Source organism: Protomyctophum bolini (assembly GCF_963924005.1).
Source record: "Protomyctophum bolini genome assembly, chromosome: 5".
Classification (NCBI taxonomy): Eukaryota; Metazoa; Chordata; class Actinopteri; order Myctophiformes; family Myctophidae; genus Protomyctophum; species Protomyctophum bolini.
In genome coordinates this window covers 13,261,833-13,284,472 of record NC_137866.1, presented here as the reverse complement: position 1 = coordinate 13,284,472, position 22,640 = coordinate 13,261,833, and the positions used below count along the sequence as shown (strand labels likewise).

At 42.1% G+C, this 22,640-nt stretch overlaps 1 protein-coding gene across 4 annotated transcripts in view; it reads right to left on the bottom strand.

Moving 5' to 3' along the window:
* LOC308315198 (neural cell adhesion molecule L1-like protein) overlaps nucleotides 1-22,234 on the bottom strand; it is a 63,210-nt gene extending 40,976 nt beyond the window's left edge. For 2 of the 4 annotated variants that reach the window (XM_080763054.1, XM_080763057.1), the window contains exons 1-9: nucleotides 11,674-11,825; nucleotides 9,135-9,327; nucleotides 6,834-6,942; nucleotides 6,380-6,567; nucleotides 4,392-4,514; nucleotides 2,224-2,394; nucleotides 1,330-1,441; nucleotides 1,057-1,238; nucleotides 673-807 (exon numbers count right to left, since the gene is read on the bottom strand). In XM_080763054.1, coding sequence (XP_080619180.1) covers nucleotides 673-807; nucleotides 1,057-1,238; nucleotides 1,330-1,441; nucleotides 2,224-2,394; nucleotides 4,392-4,514; nucleotides 6,380-6,567; nucleotides 6,834-6,942; nucleotides 9,135-9,210 — 1,096 coding nt within the window. In that variant the 5' untranslated portion in view covers nucleotides 9,211-9,327; nucleotides 11,674-11,825. Of the gene's footprint in view, nucleotides 1-672; nucleotides 808-1,056; nucleotides 1,239-1,329; nucleotides 1,442-2,223; nucleotides 2,395-4,391; nucleotides 4,515-6,379; nucleotides 6,568-6,833; nucleotides 6,943-9,134; nucleotides 9,328-11,673; nucleotides 11,826-17,605; nucleotides 17,699-22,107 lie in introns of those variants that run through there. The other 2 variants (XM_080763056.1, XM_080763055.1) reach the window with 2 other exon arrangements.
* Nucleotides 22,235-22,640: the final 406 nt, after the last annotated feature.

Genomic DNA, 22,640 nt, shown 5'->3' with positions numbered 1-22,640 from the left:
AACTCATGGCAACAAACACAATATTTTGGACCAAACAAATAATTACAAAGAAGAAAAACAACAAAAAAAAGTGTTGTAACCTGCCGAATTATTTGTTCGGCCCAAAAAATTGTGTTTGTTGTCATGATTTGTCACGACAAGAGTTGGCTTTGTCCGCGGCGTAAACGTCTTTAAATAAATACTTTTTGAAATGTCTATGAGGAAAATGAACGGAGAATCATTTCCTGGGCCCTGGTAGGAGGCGGGACTGCGACGCTCTATACAGTAGGCCTAATGTGGTTTTATGGGGTCATAAATGAAGCTGGCTAAACCTTTTCTGTTCCATTTAGAAACCTTTTAGTGAAGAGTGTACTACAGTACTACATCATCTGTGGTATCTGAGAACAGTTCCACCGCAACCTATTGGCAATGGACATCAACATAGGGATTTTTTCCAGGCATGCAGACTAATACAAAAAAAATAATAATAATAACCAAAACGGAAAGGGTTTTCTAAGTAAATTAAGCACACACACACACACACACACACGCACACACACACACACACACACACACACACACACACACACACACACACACACACACACACACACACACACACACACACACACACACACATAAAATCTAATTTGGGGGAAAGACAAAATGAGTGGGGTGAGGTGACTCACTTACCATTTAAAATCTGTCCATTCCTTCGCCATGTGATCTCCACCCGTGGTTTCCCGACAACTGCACACATGATGTGAACATCTGTCTTGATCAGAGCCAGCTGGTCCTCAGGAGGCTCTGACAACCATTTTGGGGGCTCTAAAACGTGTCGATGAAAAGAACGTGTTTGTGTGAAGTTAGACAGCTGTGAATGCGGTACTTTTAATATCAATTGACTCCTGTTTGAAAAGATAAGTCAAATGCAGGGACCAAACATGACACCTTAAATAATTTCTTAAAACCCATTTCTCTACACTTTACCGTGTCTATATAGATAGATTAATTGTATTTTCATCATAATACAATCTATTAATGTATATTGTATACCTATCATTTGTGTTGACTTACCTTCCACTATTACATCAAAGTAGTGGGCATCTTCTCCAACAGAGTTCTTGGCCTTACACATGTACTTTCCATTGTCCTTCTCGTTTACATTAGATATGCTCAGCAGCTTCCCAAAATTCTTTATATTTGTGCGTCCAGGAAGTTTCTCTCCCATTTTGATCCAATCCAGCGTAGGAGTCGGGCTGCATAACACAATGTATTGATGATCTTGATGATATATCATAGTACAATGGGGATATAATATTGATCCTCAGATGATCATTATAAACTTACAATCCCTCTGCTATGCACTCCAGCTTCAGTTCCTCTCCCTTCACAAGCACTACCTCTGTCTGAACACCAGAGGGCACCAAGAGGCTAGGTATTCTCTCTGGGGTGCCACTGGCTGCCAACAGAAAAGCTTGGTCACTTGGATGTATTTCTTAATCAATGCACATTTCATCAACACAGGCGTTTATGTCTGTTAAATTAGGCAGACTGTGGTATATTTTTGAACAAATATCAAAAGGCTTGTTCTGTAATCTCTGTTATGAAGGCTCGAATTAAATCTGAACATTCATATTTGATGTTATCCACTTTGGGTTCAGCAGGATTAATACTGGTCTAGTCTCAGAAAGTCAGGCGTTTTATTTCAACTGATCTAACAAGGGCTTGTGTTCATTGCCATGTGCCATAACTGACTTACATGAATGACTGTACATGACTGAAAATAAACTCAAGGATGACAAGGCATGCCTCGATCAGTCCTTGGTATGTGGTATTTGTAAGGAACATTTTAAGCCTATCAATCTATGACAAAACATAGCAATATCTTCTTGATCTGCTAATTTGAGAAAAGAGTAAGTGGCTCAAACAAATCACCTGCGGTCTACTCACTTATTACTTATCTTTTGGATAAAACAGTTACAGTATACAGTACAGTATTAAGAACATACAACTACTACAGTAGGTAGGCTATGTTACTGTGGTTTTCACTGAGTCATCATGAAGAAGTGGTAATGCAACGAGCTCCATGTAAGGAGAACAATTGGGATCCAGCTTATTTACTACGAGTCACTTTCCTGTTCATTAAGCGTAGTTTCTGTTGAGATCTTAGTTTTTTTTGTTTCGAAATTTCGAAGCACATGTATTAGATAAAGCAACATGGATTAATTTCTGTGAACCTACAGTTGTTGACCACCACAGCCATGGGGCTCTTCTGAACGATGGTTCGTATCTTGGCGAAATGGGCGAAGCAGCAATAGTCTTGACGACTGTCCATCTCTAAGGCATTGGAAAAGTATAGGTTGCCATCGTTGCCCATAGATACCCTCTCATCCTGCTCAATGTGCTCGAGGCCTAGAAGATAAGAGGACATCAGTCATACTGGGTAACAGCATGTGTAAGGATGCTGAGGAAAATAACTCGTGTCCCACAAGTATAGTTGTACAGAAGCAACAGAGAAATAATGACAACATGCTGTTTGATCTCTCATTAGGGTACAATATTTGATGGCATGGAATGGTTGTGACCTCTGGACCAGGAGTCATGGTCGCTTGCTCTTCAAGGGTCAAATCGATAGCTTCTCTGTGATTAATTGATTGTATATGACACCAAATGAAAGCCCACCTGATACGCCAACATGACAAAGCACACAAAGACGTTCATTGTATTTCAATGACAGTTGACAGTCAGGAAGTGGGTTAGCCTCGCGTAGCCAGACGAATAGAAGTGGGTGGCACTCAGGTGAATTTACGTGACATCAGTATTCCAATTCAGCTTAGCTTCATATACAGTAGAGAGGACACAAATAGATGTGCCCTTGAGAGCTTTCCTTTATAGATCCCCAGTGGTCTCCATGAGCACACCATGGCAGTGTATTCAGCTGTATGGAGCCATATATAACAGTTGGATAGAGCCATTATGCAAGTCTCGGGTCACTGACTGTGCCATTCATTCGACAACCCATTGCCAGTATTTAACATCTTGTTTTTGAGAAAATTGTATTTTATCACAAGGTCTTCTTTTCGTATGTAGGCCTATAAAACTGAATTTGCCACTTTTTCTTTTTTTCTTTTTTTAAAAGCGTACATATAACACTTAAGTTCGTAACACATGGCATCATGGCGCACTGTGGTGTCATCGGCTATTTTCAATACTCTTACACAACACTCATACAAGGAAGTATAAAATATAGGGCATTCATTTGTGAAAAGAAGATACAAGGTTTCTGCACCTATGTGTATATATATATATATATATATATTGTGTGTGTGTGTGTGTGTGTGTGTGTGTGTGTGTGTGTGTGTGTGTGTGTGCTGCTGTGCATGTGGATGCACTAATACATCAGCACAGAGTGGCCTGCATGTTTAGCATGTTGTTGCATGCCGTTTCACTTTCATTGACTGTCTGGAATCGAACAAACTAATTGTGTCATTTAAACGGTGCCAAGCCATGAAATGGATGCCAAAAATATAATTGCAAATACAACTCTTAAAATGGAATTTGTAAAGGTCTTGTGAGTTAGAAATTGATTTTGGGTTATAAGATTAGAATGAAAATAAATCAAGCCGTACCTAGGGAATATTCTCCTTCATACATCTTTAATGACGTTGTGATTCACATTTTACTGGGAAATTGTCTTTTAAATATTACATCTGAGTGGCAATCTTCAAAATCCCTCTAGGAATGTAGATGTGTTATGCATCTGAAAATGTTCTAAAGTCGAGAAAAAGAATCGACTTGAAATAAGAATCGGGGGTGCTGATAGCTGAGTGGTTAAGGAGCATACCATATAGGTTTTGATAACTGACAGCGAGTCTGAGGGTTCGGTTCTCGAGCCCGGCAGACTTTTGCACGTCACTCCCCGACACTCTCTCCCTGTTTCCTGTCTCTCTTCACTGTAGACTATCAATAAAGGCAGAAAAATACCCCAAATATCTTTTTAAAAAGAAATAAGAATTGGACACGTGATATTCCAAGTGATATTCCACTAGATACTTGTTCTGCAGCCAGGAATAACTCTATCAGATTCAGAACTGCTATACACACGAAAGAAGTATCACCAGTCGTTAAGGCTGGCAGCAAAACTCCCAATTCCTATTGAAATGTCACTTCAGACAGAGTTAAGATGGCCATTAACACAAAAAAACTATTTTCTCTGTTGGTGGAAGGAAACATAGAGAGTATAATGTGGAGATAATTCCACCACTTGACACACTTGGCCAAACTATAAAGTGTGTGTATTTGTATTTGTATTGTATACAGTATATCTAAAAGAATGCCAAGGAAAAAAGCCCCCAACATTAATGGTACAAACTCGATTATGATTCTCAGTAGAGTCTCAGTTGACTTACCAATATTCATCCAGTAGATCAAGCGTGGGGGCACACCCTCTGGTGGATTACAGCGTAATACGATGGGCTGGCCCTCGTCAACAACAATAGGCTTAGACTTCTCCTTTGGAAACTTGGGGACCTCTGTGAAAAAAGGACATAGTACCGGTATATATAATCTGATAGACTTTCTTCCCATTATAAGTAAAGAATAGGAAAGAAAAAGGCCAAAATGTCGTCATTAAAATTGGCTAAAGGTGGCCACGTCACTCTGACTCAGACATAACCATAAACAAACCCGATACGCTCATATACAGGCAGGATAGATGGGTACAACGGGTACAACTATAGTTTTGAGTGGGGCAGGCATCTTTCCCGATTTGCATCGTCGAGTCGGCCAGATAGGCAGTTGCTGAATTTTTTTCTCCTTTTACATATAGGGCTCTAACGTATGCCATGCCTTACGCGCATATAGCGGGTTTAGAACCTTCCACTATCCGTAAACGGTATCTTGCGGCCACGCAACCCACTATACATTTTGCCGACTCCTATATTTGCGGGTGGGGGTGTATTTGTGGGCGTGTTGATGCGCTTTCCTTGAAATTGCTATCTTGCCCACACAGTTTTAGGACAGCGGAGAGCGCCTCCTCAAACCACCCACAATGCGAATTCCGTTTGATAGAAGAAGGCGCTCCTAATTTGGAGCTGCCTCGACACACAATGTTGCAGAACCTTCACAGCTCAGAGGTCTCGTTCTGTCTTAATTCTCTACAAATAAAATCTCTGTAATTGTGTTTATATAATTGTCTATTCAAAGTAGTTATTTGATTTGTGCTGTGCATTGTGCATGCTTGCATTCGCTCGTTCAGTTTCATCACTCCATTGTGCACGCAGCAAATATTTTATGGATTACAATTATATAAAATTCCCCACAATCAGTAACACGTAGATGATACTTGCGTCAACCAAATGTCGTTTTATTGAAAGGCAATTAAAGGCTAGATGGTAAGGAAGCAACGGGTGTCACTTCCAATGCTATTTCGCCTCAGTGCAAGTCTGTTTAATAAGTTTAATTCATCCGAACTTTGCTTTTTTTCTTGATACCGTTTCATAGAGAGACAATACAGTGAGACTGTGTTGAGAGGAGCTACTGGACACACAAAACAACCCTCTGTATCAAATATAAATGTATTCCAAGGCTGCGACGTGCGGCTCTTCCATGGGCCACAGTGTAAGCCTGTAAGGCAACATTGCACTGGGACTCTTCCATGGGCCACAGTGTAAGGCAACATTGCACTGGGACTCTTCCATGGGCCACAGTGTAAGCCAAGGCAACATTGCACTGGGGGTAATGGCATGTGGCACGGTGATTGGTTTCATTATTGTAACGCACAAACCACACCTATGCATAATGAACCGGGTAGGTGTTTTAAGGATTTCGGCTGGGGTACAAGATAGCAATTTGTACGGGGGAACGCCTATTACGCAATGCTAAATCCCCAAATTACGGATTTAATGGCTCTGACGCAAGATAGGGCCCATGATCGCGTTATTTGTTGATGATTTAGTTATTTTTATATGTTGATTAATTAAATACGTAAGACCACAATGGAAACAAGTATTTTTGTGTTATACTTTTAGCCTTAATATGTCTGAATGTATCTCGTGCTATTTACATTTCAATCAATCAATCAAGAATATCTATAGGCTTCTATCTTGGGTTCGAGCCCAATTGCGGACGTTCTGAGTTGAGTTTGCAAACTTTGCACGTAGTGCCTGTGTTCACAGTTGCACTGGTTTCTTCCTGAACCAAATGACATTCATGTTAAGGACATTCTCCTGCCAAGCACTGGCCTTTAGAGCTAAGGCTGTTCCCCAGGTGCTGCTCAGAGGCCTATAGTTGGGGCAAGAAGACGGATTTCCCCACACAGAATATAAAAGATCACAGATCAAGCTTAAAATCTGACTTCAACTTAAAACACAATGAAACTCAATAAACTATTACTCACTGGGAACAAGAACTGCAATCTCCTGTGTCATTGCCGTTCCCAGTTTGTTAGAGGCGTAGCATCGATATTTCCCCTGGAACTCCGAGAGGCGGCTGTTGTTCAGCCTAAAACTGCCTACGTTGTGCTCGGCCTCCATCGCTGAGATGTGGGGAATGATAAAGTCTTTGCCATCCCTTGTCCACCTATATCTGTTGGAAGCAATTATTCATCAAAATAATTGAATAAACAACACAGTTTATAGCAATCCAGGATGATGTTATATACAGTATGCTACACCTAGCCTACAGACTACAGTACATAGCTTAGGCTGCCATGGGAACGAGTCACTGATATTCTTCATATATTCTTCGTATATTTCAAATGTGTAAATCAATGTGGGCCAGGATTTCTCCGAAAACGATTGAGGAGAGCAACAGAGCACAGGAACAGAGCACAGTAGATGGATTTCACTTACTCTGGATGAGGGTTGCCTTTGGCTTTACACTGCATAGTAATGCTGTCATCGAGGGGGAGGGCGATGACAGGACTGGATGTGTGAGACAGTATGGTGGGAGGCTGCTCCACTGTATGATGAACACCCACATGCAAATGTTACAACAACAAAACAAAACAAAACAAATGTTGTGTTAGAAAAGCAGTGTGCACATGAACTGCAGAATGAACAATATATACAGCACGTTGTCTTCAAACTACTAAACTCGGCATCTCAGCATAACACTTCAAACAACTTGACAGCATTCAGCCATGGTAAACGAAACAGAAGAAAACACAACAGCCTTGAATTCTTCTCCTATGTCTTGGATGATGGCCATGTCAGCAACATGGCAACATTGCAGACAGCAATGTCATAACAACTGAAATGCTTTAGGGTAGACTTGATGGTAAAACACAATAACAAGACATAGGCCTACTGTATAGGGTTTTGTTTCATAGACCACAACCCCTGAGCAAAGCAACCACGGTGGGTGGCTTTGATTGGCAGTTCACCCTTACATTGTAAGTCATCCAGAGCCTGGAGGTGGTAAGACCCAAGGACAAATGTCTCTTGTCTCTGCACAAAGTGTCTATTTGTATGTCTCTAAATGTTTTGATGAATTGAACAAGGTGGACCCTCTTGTTAACAAGTGTAATGCTTTATTGGGTCGTGCACTCACAGTTAACAGTCTTTGTCCACGGCAGAATAATCGAATATGTCAAATACAGTGTTGGGTGTAACGGCGCTATAATAACGGCGTTATGTAAGGGACTACTTTTATTGGTAACGGAATAAAGTAACTTAATTGTTCTCCTGCCTTCTGTGTGATCTTCCAAGCCCACTATACCATGTACTATACATCCTGCGTCTACTACATCCTGTAGTTCACTTAAGAAATAAAAGTATTGTTACAAGCAGATTTTATTTTGAAGAGGAAGTTATATCGGTTGTAGGCTAGCCAGCTACCATGACAGTCGACTAGAAGGGCCGGCACTGCCGGGTGGTGGAATAATAAAAACAACATGCTTTTAGCCAAAGTTCATAAAAACCGCATGCGTCTATGACTTAAACAATGTAGGCTAAACACTTTGGAATTACGTCAAACATGGTATATCCTCCGTGGCGGCGTCATTAGGTGAGTACTAGTACATTAATTGTTAAGTTTCATAGTGTAGCGCCGGCCGCATTCATCAACAGGCTGTTGTTGATGATGCCCCCCAAAATGAACAGGTTACACAGCCTACAGGATTCTCATTATGTTACTGTCACTGCCTGCAAGGATGGCCGCCGTGCCATTTCTTATAAACTATCTAATTCATACGTGGGTCGTCGTGGGTCCACGTGGAGTTGTTATTGTTGTTCATGGGCCACGGTGCGCGGCGTGGAGAGGGCATCAGAGCGCATGAAAATAGTCCACTCCACAAATGAGCTACTATCACTTATATTTATACTCTGAGGGCTCCATTTTCGTTCGAGCATTCTAAATACAATTTATCAGTGGGGAAGGGGTGTTTCCCCACTAAAGTTGGTATTTTGGTCACCTGTCTAAATACCTAAAACACCGCCGTTATCCGTTACATTATGCATAGGTGTGGTTTGGGCGTTACAATAATTAAACCAATCACCGTGCCACATGCCATTGCCTTTAAGAGATTATCCGTTGCCCGTTATGCTCAGTTCTATATTGCTTCATAGCCTTACAGTCTATCTATAGCCTATGGGAGAGTGATGTGTTGCTGCCTTGAAGTCTCACTTGTGCTGCCCCCCCCCCCCCCCCCCCTGTCATCTGGGGACCCCCCCTGTCATCTAGGGACCCCCCCGCTGTCATTTGGGGACCCCCCCCTGTCATCTGGGGACCCCCCTGTCATCTGGGGACCCCCCCTGACATCTGGGGACCTCCCTGTCATCTGGGGACCCCCCCCTGTCATCTGGAGAACCCCCCCCTGTCATCTGGGGACCTCCCTGTCATCTGGGGACCCCCCCTGTCATCTGGGGACCTCCCTGTCATCTGGAGAACCCCCCCCCCTGTCATCTGGGGACCCCCCCCCTGTCATCTGGGGACCTCCCTGTCATCTGGGGACCTCCCTGTCATCTGGGGACCCCCCCCCCCTGTCATCTGGGGACCTCCCTGTCATCTGGGGACCCCCCTGGGGAACCTGACGCACAAGTTAAGAATCACTGCGCCACTAGATGATAGTTACAGTAGTTGTGACATCACAAACAAATCCAACCATGGTATCTCTTCATTTATCATTTATCATAGATAAAGTACGGTAATACCTTCCATGGGAATGTTCAGGGTTGAGGCTCCTGAGGTCAACATGAGGGCGAGGCCTAGCGTCCACAATGACATCATGACCCCTCCTCTGGTGAACGGACACAGCAGAGAGAATAATACTGTCCGGGTGGGCTTGTGACTTAGAGGTGCTTCTGATCAGCTTGTGTCACGTAGGCCTCTCAAGGCACAGAGCATCTGACAAAGACAAACGGGAACAAAAGGAGTCAGTCATTCATCTTGGAAAAAGTAAAGATTGATTTTTATCACAGTTTTAAACACTTTAAACCCCATATACAGTACTTCATTGGCCTTAAATGTTTTATTTCCGTGGTTTACTAGGCTACAGAAAAAAAGGGGGGGGGGATCACACTTGTGTGAAGTGAGGGGCGACTGGTAGTGTTTGTTCAAAGTGCTCTAAACAAACGTCCATAGACTTGGCTGCCATATGACCTAATTCCAAAAGCCAGACAGGGGCTATAGCGTACCTCTAAAAAAGGAAAGAAAGAAAGAAAAGAAAGCACACAATAGACAGATTTGGTGTTTATTTTTTTAGATCAGATTGTATGCAGCAGTGACCGAGTATCACAGATTCACAGTCTGTCCGTGTCATGTACCTACATGTCTGAAATGACAACGTTGTCGAGTCCTTGAACCCTTGAAGTCTGTCATATATCATACTGTATGTTTACTTGTGCTTTTTCATTTGAGCTTGGTTTTGCAATGTCAACTTGGTATGTAATAGCATTTTGGCTTTTGCTTATTTCTTTACCCCCCTTTGTATGTAGACTGTGTCCTTAGATGGTAGAAAAGTCCTCATTCAGACAGGCCAATCCATCCTCTGGTGATGGCTGTCTACTCATTGTTCTGGGCTTGTATTACAACACACAACAGAGACCCTGTCTGGGGATTTCCTTGTGAACCGTATAGGTTGGCTGTTGCTGCCATCAAATGGCATGCTTGCAGTATAAACCCTCGTTGGCACAACAGCTAAGCTGCTGGCGGTGATGTGCCAGTGCCGTGATGGTTGGTCTGCGGTGGTATAGACAGTAAGCCATGTTGGTATTCCACAGCTTAGTTCTCCCAGTTTGCCCATACTGAGGTTGTATACTAGTGCTAGTAGTGGTAAATGGTCCATTTACTAAACGGCTAAACCAATCACATTCCACCATCACAATGACATGAAACTATCCTCTGAGAACATAATATGGCACTGTGTTGTCCTTCCGTAGTAATAGAGGTTAATGTGGTAATTGTTTTACACTAGATTTGGGATTAAGCTACTCCAAATCAGAGTAAATGAAAACAAGGTTTTCTTTTTCTCAATGAGGATTTATGTGATTATCTTTTGGTGGTCTGAATCTCCAGCCAAGCTGGTTAGATAGTGGAGTGGAGTCCAAACATAAGTATGTTTATAGATTATACATTTGTATTTATGAATTACAGAGCTGCTTTACCTCTAATCACTTCTGTGATTATATATTCTATACAGTAAGTCTATATTATTGAAGTCATAGCACGATCTCTATGATCTTGCACGCACGCACACACACATTCACACACATTCACACACTCCCACAGACCCAAACAAATACAAAGTGGCCAACACACTGTGTAATCAACTGCTTGAAACTCAAAATATGTTACACACACACTGCACACACACACACACACACACACACACACACACACACACACACACACACAGAAGGAGACACTAGAGAGCACTTTGGACAATCATTCTACCTTTTGTAACAAAAGAGGGCTGATGATAGAAAAGTGCTGTGATTTAAATCAACATTCTCTGAATGCAGAAAGCCACTTAACCCAGATAGGCCAACAGAGTCAAGCAGGAGGGAGTGTACTCTACTGCTGTCAGAAGCGGGCCTTTTATCCAGATCAGAGTTGATCCTGACAATTGGGAGGCAACATATGGCTGGATTGAACCCTAGAAAAGTCGTATCGGTGCACGCCCCCAAAGAACCTTGTGGATTAGGCCATTTATTGCCTTACACACGTGTGTTAACATGCAACCTGTGGCTTTTATGTTACTTCAAACAATCACAGTTGACACATCATAAATCATTCAGATTATACCTGGAAAGTGAAATCCTTTGAGTGTAAAACTGGGTGTATTGCCAGTGTAAACAGAAAACAATTGTTTGGGGAAACCAAAGGGATGTATTACCTGAACACATGGTATGGCATACCCATAAATCCCAAGGGATTGTGTCTGCTGAGCCGATCGTTGGCCAGGACACGCACTGTCTGTCTACTAACTACACCACTAATCCTTGCCAGGATGCACTGTATACATTACAGCTTGACTCCCACAGACTGTGTGCATGTGTGACTGCACGAGTGCAGATGAATGCATTGAATTATACCCAAATGTCCCACACATGTGCGACATCTCCAGTACGTGTGTTTGGCACGCAAGCCATGCTGACACAGTCACCCGTACACACGTGCACAGACACACAGCCCCCCCCCCTGGGGCTAACAAGAACACTTATTATTTATTAAATAATATACAATACTTACTGGCATCTGAGTCATTCTAAATCTTTAGTCCATCTCTAGCACAAGCAAGCAGCCACACTGCAAATCCATGAAAATAAAATAAAAACATACAGGACAGAAGTGGCTGGGCAACATTCCAACAAACTCTGTCTGACCGACATCCCTGACTTCTTGGGACTGTCTTTCAACCCCCAGAGAGCTCACATTGCGCCTCTCCTCTGGTACGGGGAAACGCCTCTCCGACCGCCCCTCCACTCAAGTGGCTAACGGAGCGATGGGAGATTCACTGAAGTGACATATGTCGCCATAGATTCTCCCGTGGAAGAGGAGGGTCCTCTAAGCTTGTGACAATGTCTAGAGACAAAGCCTCCACCATGCCGTGGGGCTATTCAGGGAACATTAGAGGAAGGGAGGAAGTACAGGCCTGCCTTTCTCCCCCTTACTCTTTTTTTCTCTCTTTATCTCCCACTTTTTCCACTATCCCTCCATCCTTCCCCTCCTCCACTAAACATGCACACCCATTCACGCCCCGTTCCATCTGAATGACTTCAATGCGCCCCATTGAAAATGGAAGGGAGTCATCATTCTTTCACACAAGACCATGGTGGTACAATGTCATCGCCCACCCTCACCCCCACCATAATGTATACAGTACAGGGCATGAGGGTACTGATACATGTCGAGAGTTAAATTAACACCCTGGATTTCACTATGTGCACTTTGTCCAGTGTAAGAGTGGAGAAGCAGATGCCTGACATAGACATGATCTTTGTAGGTGAATAATACTTAGGCCACATTTATTTTCACTGAGATGTGTTTGTTAACATTTCAGTGCTTGCCTTTAAGACTAAACGGCACTGTCAACCTAGAAGACTAAACTTAATTAGGGCGTCTATTTAAGAGAGGGCATCTGTCATCACTCCAAATGGATCGTGTCCATGGCTAAGGAAGAGTCACATTTAAAAACCCACAGAAAGAGGCTCAAAGGTGAAGTCTACACACACACACACACACACACACACACACACACACACACACACCTAAGCAAATGAGCTTATACACAAAGGTTGACAGGCGGTGTAGACCATATGTACACAGAATTTAAACTAAACACAAAAGGATGACAGCTGTATAAGGCACATTTCAACAACGAGATCAATCATAGTGCCTTACACAAAATAATTAGAAGCATTAAGACAAAGTCCAAAAGGAGTATGAATATGATTTCATAAAGATGGACGGAAAACATAATAAATATCATGTCAGTCTTGATTTTAAAGGGTTGTAGCAGACCTGCAATTTGATGGGAGGCTGCTTCTCCATGTTTAGTTTTGAGGCTGAGGACAGAAAGCAGACCTGCTTACAAATTAGGTAAATGAGGTGGATGTGATTGTCTTTTTACTAGACAATCACAATGCAGCATATATAGACCCTCATATACTGTAGTAGACTTCAGACAATGTTTGTTTGTTTGTTTGTTTGTTTGTTTGTTTGTTTGAACAGAATACATCCTAATCTTTAATAAGCATGCTGACCTCCATGCTGCGACACACCTAGGTCTTCAAGCTCCCAGAAACATTTCTCGGCTCTTTAGCATTCCCTTCACAAACCTCTGGTTACTGTCACACCGAGTACAAACCACTGGTGATGGCCTGCAGGCATCCCCTCACCTTCATGACCAATCCCACACACATTACCAACACATGGAAGTATGTTCGTCCCTTCCCTAAAACACCCTGGTCAATGCTACAGCATTCTAGACTCTTCACCCCCCCCTGGCTTTCAAGTAAGCACTGCATAAAGTAGCCTATAGTAGCCTTGAGAACCAACGATTTCCAAGGCCTTGAGGCCAATAGTTCAGGAGCCTATCTCCTGTTTCCTTTAGGCAGCTTGATGTACAAGTACGTGTAAGTGTGTCGCGGGTACTGTAACCCCCAATCCAACCCTTTATGGTGAGAGCCAAGCGGGGAGACATTGGTAAGCATCATTTATAGTCTTTGGTATGACAAGGCCAGGGATCTGAACCTTGACCTCACAGACTCAGGGCGGACATTCTAACCACAAGGCCACTGAGCTGGTATCCCTGGCTTCCAAGCTATGGAATAACACCCGGCGCCCCCTACCCCCTCGACTCACTCCCCATTTTCTTTTACAGTCTGAAAACTCACCTCTTCAGACTGTACCACAACCGTTAGTACTCTCATGTCCACTTTATTGTCTCCACCGGGCCGAGACAGACTGACTGTTTTCAACCGTGTCCGACTGTCCGTCTGTGTGTGTGTGTGTGTGTGTGTGTGTGTGTGTGTGTGTGTGTGTGTGTGTGTGTGTGTGTGTGTGTGTGTGTGTGTGTGTGTGTGTGTGTGTGTGTGTGTGTGTGTGTGTGTGTGTGTGTGTGTGTGTGCGTGCGTCCGTGGATGCATGCGTGAGCATGTGCATGCATATGTCTATATTTAGTCAGTGAGCTAATTTCTGATACCTTTGGCCCGATCGCAGCAAAACTGTGCACACACACTCAGTGTTTATTTATTTATTATTTTTCAGATCGGCCTATTATAGGCTGACTTTTGCAAAACACATTTTTGGATGTTACTCCTACAGATTTTGTGCAAACATCACGCACATCGCTACAAAGTCTCTCTATAGTCATGTGATCAAGACGGATCTGTCTGATCTTTCATGATCCATCCTGGATTACGGTATGAAAAGATTGGAAATTGGAAGCTATAAGATTGGCTTCCAATTCCAAAGATTGGTCTTTTGGATTTGCCTCAAATCATGAACACAGTGTGCGATTGCAGTGAAACTTTGCACGCACATTCCCACTAGGCCAAGGAAGAAATGCCACTCTTTACACATTGGCCTGTTATAGCGAAAATAACCTACCTGACCATGCAGGGACTGTGCTCAGAGGAGCACTTTGTCTAGTTTGTTCTGGTATGCTAGTTATACTATGCTTATGATTAAGTTACCTGTTCACATAATTACGTTTATCCCTGCCTGGAGGCCGGAACGGCCGAAGGCGAGGGATTATGTTTTAGCTCCTGTGAGTCTGTTTACTTATTTTCTTGCTTGACCACAAACGCTAAGGATCTTTTTTAAATATAATGTTCAGATGGATGTGATGTTTACCTGGTAGGCTAAATAGTTTTCTTTATGTGACCCAGCCTTTTACCCTGTTTGTTGACTATAGCGTTAATAACATTTACATGGATCTCACACTTGCAAGCCACTCTGGACAATGCCATGTAAATTGTAAATGCAATTCTATTCTATGCGTATGATAACTGTTTACCATCATTATGCCAGCAAGATACTCACAAAATGTATTCAGAAATGTTATGCTGGCTTGACTGTATTTTTTGTATAGTCAGAGCTTGTGACCCGGACATTAGGTCCTTGTTAATTCCACCCTACTGTGGGAGCCAGTGCTGCTCATCAATGTGAATTCCTGTTTGATGCCTCATCAACATCTTGACATGCTGTAATAACTAAATAACAACCCTTGTCCTTTGCTATGATGCATTTCCTCCATAACCACAGTTGTAGCCTTTAGCATCTTCTGGTAATTACTAGGTTGTTACCTTTGACTTTGAGCACAGGTCACGCACTACATAATTACAAATTGCATGCATGCATCAGATCAAACCTGTTAACAAACTTGACAGCAACGTATAGGATCAGATAGATTAAAAAGCACATAATTGTGGACAATAAATGTAATGAAAGAAAGGCGAGAGAGACAGCAAGGCAAGTTCTAGTACTGTATGTGTAGAGCTATGACAGGGATGATTTACTAAATGTTTTCAGAGGGCAAAAAAGTACATTGTCCACATAGTTAATGCAACAATGATAGGAGGAGGATGTTTCATAGTTCCTCAAACATGTCACTGCTGACAGATGAAGCCAACATACACAATCCAATCTTGAACAAACATGACTGGATCTTCTCAAACACTTTCTCTTTCTTAGTTTACTTTATAAGACGTACACAAGCAATGTCGCTGTGTCACTGTCAAATACGTCCAACTACTTAATAGTTCTGAAAACTTAAAGGAAATTATGATGAGAAGCACATTTATAATTAAGCCAATTCTTGGTGTGTTCAAGTAAAGCTCTTAAGCATTAGTTCCATCCTGCTGAGATATGCTGGGCAGGTCTTTACAACTAGTTCCTAATCCAACCGGCATGAATTTCAAAGGGTTTTAGTTTGGTCGACTGAGTCAGGTGAAGAAATGCTCATCAAAACCAGTCGTGGATGAGTAGTGCTACAGTACCTCTATTGTATGTTTTGCTCTCTCGTGCGTGTGTGTGTGTGTGTGTGTGTGTGTGTGTGCGTGTGCGCGTGCGTGCGTGCATCCGTCCATGCGTGTGTGCGTGCGTGGGTGCATGCGTGAGCATATGTGCATGCATATGTCTATATTTAGTCAGTGACCCCCCCATAACTGGTAAAAATGTAGGCCATATGCATACTTGGAGGCAGTAGTACTATAGTAGCAAAAAGAATAGTTTGATTTCACAATAATATTCCTCTCATTCAAGAGGGCCTATTGTAGGGCTAAGACTTGGTTTAAAATGAAACTTCTACGGCCCTGGACCAGGGGATGAGCGAGTGACATCAGGACTTCGGTAGAGATTTCACCGTCTGTCCGCAACGCTGTAGTGCTGACATAATGAAGTGACATGCCCTGCGGCCGCTTCTCGCCTTGGCTTTAAAGGGTAAGACCACTTTTTTTGAGGTTTGGGTTGTGTAGTTACTTTGCCATGATGCTACTCCAAATGTGGACAAGAAATAAAAAAATACTGCTCCAGTGATTAGAAATTGACAATTCAAAATATGCTCCTCATTGACTTGCATTGTAGCTCAAACAGCTCTCAAAGGCACTCTTTTAGTACGTATACAAACACAAACAAAGTTGATTCAGACAATATAGAGCATCACCAAAACTCATGTAGTTTTATTTTTTCATAAAAATGTTAGATTCCTGTTGATTTGGTGACTTTGAGAGCTGTTTTAGCTACAATGTAAGTCAATGAGGAGCATATTTTGAATTATCAATTTCTAATCACTGGAGCAGTTATTTCTTATTTCTTGTCCACATTTGGAGTTGCATCATGGCAAAGTAACTACACAACCCAAACCTCAAAAAAAGTGGTCTTACCCTTTAAGGCGTCTTACTGGTTTATAGTATATTAAATCGAGTAGTTCAATTAGTGTTTTTTGCATCCCTATAACTCACCTAATGGTTGAGAAACGGTTCTAGAAGAAACATTAGCGTATGGATGTTTCGCATGAATGTAGGGTATGTGTTTGTGTGTGTGTGTGTGTGTGTGTGTGTGTGTGTGTGTGCATGACTGTCTGCCTGCATACTAGTTGTTGTAAATGTAGATGCATATCTCAAAGTAACTAGATGATTATCTCAAAGTAAACACAATTCTGCATATTCCACCCCTCTTTATTTTTAACTAGTTTTTAACCAGTAAAATCCTCAGTGATAATTTAACTCAGAGGCTGTACAAGTGTAACCAAATGGACAACACGTCTAACCACCCAAATGGACCAGTTAGAAATGGATACATTAACACTCAGAATTGTGTAGCGAATGTGTGTCTACCAATAGTCTACGTCTACCTTCATATTAAAAGATTTCTGCCTGTAATGTAGCAAGTAGCATGCCAAATAAATGTGTGACTGCCTTTGATATTAAACAATCTCTGCCTGTAGTTTAGCATACAAATGTCTTTATTATACTACCAAATACTGGTTAAAGTACAAAAAAAAAAAAAAAAAGTAGCATGCCAAGTTGCATTACAATCCCTATATTTAATGTATCCGTTATGTGAAAGTGAGGAAATGGCAGAAGCCCAAACATCCTTAATGTCCAGCTGTTGTGCTGACTCCCTACAGTTTCAGAAGCAAGCCCAGGTAAGGTAGTAAAACAAGCCCTCTCCTTACCTTCAGGACAGTGTTTCATTGCTCGTCAGTCACAGCTGTAACATGTCAACTTGTTGTTGTGTATGAGGCTGCCTGAGAACCCCTTCAGAACGTAGTAATCAACTGAGGCAGGAATTCACACAAACAGCCAACCCACACGTTGAATGCATCACACTTCAAACCTGTACTTCCAGTATTATGTAAAAAAGAAAAAAGAAAAAAAACACATAGGTGACTAACTTGGCTGCAAGTTCAGAGACGAAGCATTTTTCAAAGACCATTGAAGGGCTCCAGCAAAAGCATTGCAAAAAAGTAGGTGCAAGGAAGGAAAGTCATGGCTAAAGATATTCAAACTTTTCATTTCCCCATGCATTTGGCCAGGTTCCAGGGGTTGACATGACCTGCGGTTGATGAAAGTATTGATTCGCTTGAAGTTGGTGCAATGTGGCCATTCTTCACAGCTGATTGGTTTTGGCAACTCGATCGGAATGCGCACCACAGCATGAAAGATTCTGAGGTCATCAAAACCCAGTGACTGTTCACCAGAGGATTACCCTGGCCTATAATGCGGCTGACAATTATGCCATAGTGGGAATTGGCTGAATTTCACAGGCTTCCACTTCTTAAATCTGACCCGCGATATGAATGTTATTGTTGTCGACTGCACGTACGCAGACTCTATTTTAAAAAGGAGTGTCATTCATTAGAGTGCAGGCGAGCTTTCTCAGTCAAGGGTTAAGTGGTTAGACCGTTAGAGCATTGGCACGCACACTGTGTGAGGACCTGTGAAGAAGCAGGCCTCTAAATAAGAGTCTGGCGAGTTGGTGAGCCATTACATTTTACTACCCTACACTAAAACACAGTCCCTCCCTGAGGATTAGGTATTTCCTGGGGAACGGGAAAATATCCATCACCAACCGCTCATTAACCTCTCAATATATATTTCCTGTCCACAGAAACATGGCACTAATTGCAGTATACCCTACTGATCTGCAGCCACACCAAAGATTCTCATAATGTCAATACGTCAAAAATCAAACCCTGTGGCCTGCAACAACTTAACAGACTGGCACACAGAAACAACATGCCTGCTCCTTGGTGGGCCTGTATAAAAGCACATGCCTTGGCACCACTTAAGAGAGACAATGCGTGGCATTCAAGAGCTAAATCAGTGTGCCACCGCTTAGCAAAGGGACATCATGGAGAGAGACAGACAACTCCCAGCTTCCTCTCTTCAAGTAGGGCTCCAGCTCTTCACGCCTTAGTTGACCCTGACACATACTTCATCGTTGGTGTTGCAGAGAGTGAGAGAGACAGATACGGTTGTCAAATTATATTATGGAAAGAGTTTGAAGATCTAAAGTGTTATTAGCTCAATAATACAACGTTATAAAACATCCATCATCTGTCACAGTTTATTCAACCAATGTGATTATGTGATATATTATATTGTGATATATATTCATTTAGTTATTCATTAATGTTTTCATTGACTAAGTTAATTGGCATAAATGAGCTCTTATTTTGAGAGCATATACGGTGTTGGTTCCTTGTTCACATATGTTTGTTATTTAGATTTGGTTTGCTTTGAATATTTTCAGATAACATGTTTACATTGTTATTTTTTGCATGCGTAGCTATGTCTCGATTTACCCTGTTTGTTGACTAGGGTACTAACTTGCCAGCCCATAGAGCCCCATTGTGAACCCGGACATGTAGAGTACAGCAAGGTTTTATGTTAGAAATGTTGATTGGGTCACCAGCAGGTAGAAACCCTGCATGTCCCTAGCATGTCCTGCTGTCGGATGCAAACTTGTATATGTTGAGCAATTTTCATATATGACCATACCATTAACAATCATCTAGCATGTGACGTGTCAAACTAGGGGGTTTCCATTCCAAGCATTCTTTTTGCAAAAACAAAACAAAAAACACTCCTTGGGCTAAAAACGGCCATAGCCAAATGTGCTGACATCATCACATTTGTGATGACGGCTTATTGTTTTTATCCCAAGGAGTGTTTTGTGCAAAACTAATGCTTGGAATGGATTCAGCATCATGAAAACCCTCTAGTTTGACACATCGCATGATACTTAAAGCAGAAATTTTGATTCCCCCCCCCCTATAGGTTGTTAATGGTATGGTCACATATTATGCCAATTATAAAAAATTGCTCAACATATGCAAGTTAGCATCCGGCAGCAGGACATGCTAGGGACAACATTTCTAACATAAAACTTTGTACTCAACATGCCTGGGTTCACATTCTGGCAAGTGGACTAGTGACGACCAAATCTATAAAACAACCAAGCGTGGCCATTTACAGTACACTGCTGCTAAGGTGGCCATTGAAGTCTTGCTTTAAGCCACACTAAATGAAATGGGTATTGGGTTACATAACACAGAATGAGTTTTTCTCATTCCTGCTCTAGAACGGAGCAGGAATTGTGGAAAAAGAGAAGGGAGTGGAAATGGTGAAACAAAAACATCTGATTGATTGATTGACGCTTCACTGCGTCATTGGAGCACTATGTATTTTTGTAGCACGTAACACACGTGACGCAGCAACAAGTGTCAGGCGTCATGCGGCATTCGCACTACCAAGTGTGACCATGGTGCCGAGTCGCTGTTGAGATGTTGCTCAAGCCACACTGCGTAATTGAAAAGGGTAGGGTTAAATAGCACAGAGAACTGGTTAACGTTTTTCTTCCATTTACAGAATGGAGCATGAATTGTGGGGAGAGGCAAGGTGAGGTGAATCAAAAGCCATGGCTCAACTCACACACAGTGACAAGTGACAGGCATAAGCTTTCCATTGAAAATTACTTGTTGCTTTGTCACCGCTTGTGTGACTGTGAACACAGCATTGGGTATGATCACACATACTCGTTTGAAACAGATGCGTCTCAACAACTTGACCAGGCAACAACCAATAGGAAAGAAGCACGTGGTTGACCCTATGTGTCAGGCTTTTTGCTTGTAATTTTCTTCTGTGAGCCCACCACTCCAATGTAAGTCAAACGCACAAGAAAATTGATTTCCATTGAACTTCATTTCCGGAACTGCAAGACAACATGGGTAATTGACATGTCCGATGCCTTGGCATGCGTTGGCCACTCCCATTGAGATGAAAATGTGTGACCGCACCTTTACTCTGATTTAGCACTCGTAAAGTCGCTCTGTGTATAAGAGTATCTGGTAAATTACTAAACTGTAGGCTAAATATACATTGTACTGCTGGATAAACTATAAATATGAAGCATTACATGTGAATACAACAACAAAGAAAAGTATAGCGATATCTAAAATGTCAAATGTACAGTTGTTGTTTGTCTTCTCCAGCAGAGAAACATTGGGAGGGGGCGGGTGGGGGGTTGGGGGTGAGTGACTGTCGCCTGGCATGAATACACCTGTTGACACACTGACAGCACCTGCTTTCATCTGCTCTTGTCTAGCTCTTGTGGGTGAGAAGGAAAGAGATGATAGAGATATGCACTTCAATGTCCCAGAGAAATCCTGGCATATTTTGTGACAAGTTGTGGCAGACTGCACTTTATCAGGTATAGAATCAGTGTCTGCTCTACCTATACCCTTATCGTGTGGATTCAAATTCATCACTAAAGAGTGATGATGATATTTCACGTTAGCTTGTAGATCTGCTCTTTTCGGTGCGTGACCACAGGCACAGAGCATAAATTAGCCATTTGAAAAGACAAGCATGTCTATGGAGTGAGACTTGTCCAGTCTTGTGGCATACACAAACACTGTGCTTTCACTCTAAACCCCTCCACGTGTTCGCTCCACCCCTGTGTTTACACGGCAGAGTCTTGCTCTGGAGTTGACATTCATCAAAGTTAAGGCGGACTAAAAGAAAAGAGGGAAAATAATGGAGTGATCTTCCTGTCATTCTGAAAAGACACGTCGGTTTCTTTCTTCAAAAGGGACACACCTGGAGTCTTGCTTTCTTCTCAAACATGGAGTAAAAATATACTTCGCAAAGACTATATTTTCGCAACTTTAACAATTGTTCACCTTGATGAAAATAGCCTAAGCCAATAAATCACAATCCTATAAATGTTTTTGACATAAAAGGCACTATCGTCATGCATAATCATGCAGATATAAAACACAGTGAAACATCTTCTAATCACAATATTCAATTAAATTCAATGGAGCTTTATTGGCATGAGAAAACATACGTTTACATTGCCAAAGCAAGTGTCACAATTACCACTTTCCTCTACAAGCTCACAACGCATCATACTACATGTGCTGTAGTGTAGATGGTCTATTTTCACCATTTGTCATTCGACAAAGTATCTCTTAAGTGGTTAAATGATTGACATATGGGACAGCAATGAAAGATCCTGAGCATTACATAATGCAATGCTTTATAACACGGTACTGTTTTAAACGCAATAACATAGTATACATGGTGAATGTTAGGCTATACTTCTCCCAATGCTCCTCCAACATTAATAGAGAGATTTTAGGTGGAAAGAAAGTGAGGGAAAACTATTTACCTTGCAGCCATCGCCCCCCAGTAAAATTGTTACAAATTGCCCACCGGTCCTATATCATTTTGAATTCATCAGGTGGATGACACGTATACCTTCCCCTCCCCAGTAGCTGAGAGAGGCACCACTGAGTTCCAAACCACCTACTCTAACAACCTGAGCTTATGAGTCATCCCCACTTTAAAGTGTACCTCACACACATTCCTCAAATATCATTAAATCTTATGCAAGCTGTGACAAGGGCTGCCCGAAAAACCGCACTAAAACAAATAAGGTCTCCACTGGCCTTCGTGACTGTGATATGCAACACAATCAAGCAACTATTGACACACAAGGCGTTGGAGGTAATAATGTAACTGCAATTCATCACGATAGCCTACCATAAAAAAGTCACCAATTGATACTCCTTCCAAAATGGCATCACCATCCTCCTGTAAGGTGACTGATGGTGGATAAAATATGATGTGGCATTGCTAAAGGCAGCTTGGCACTTTTATCAGGTCAGTATTTTCCTGCAGCCTTATCAATTCACTATTTTT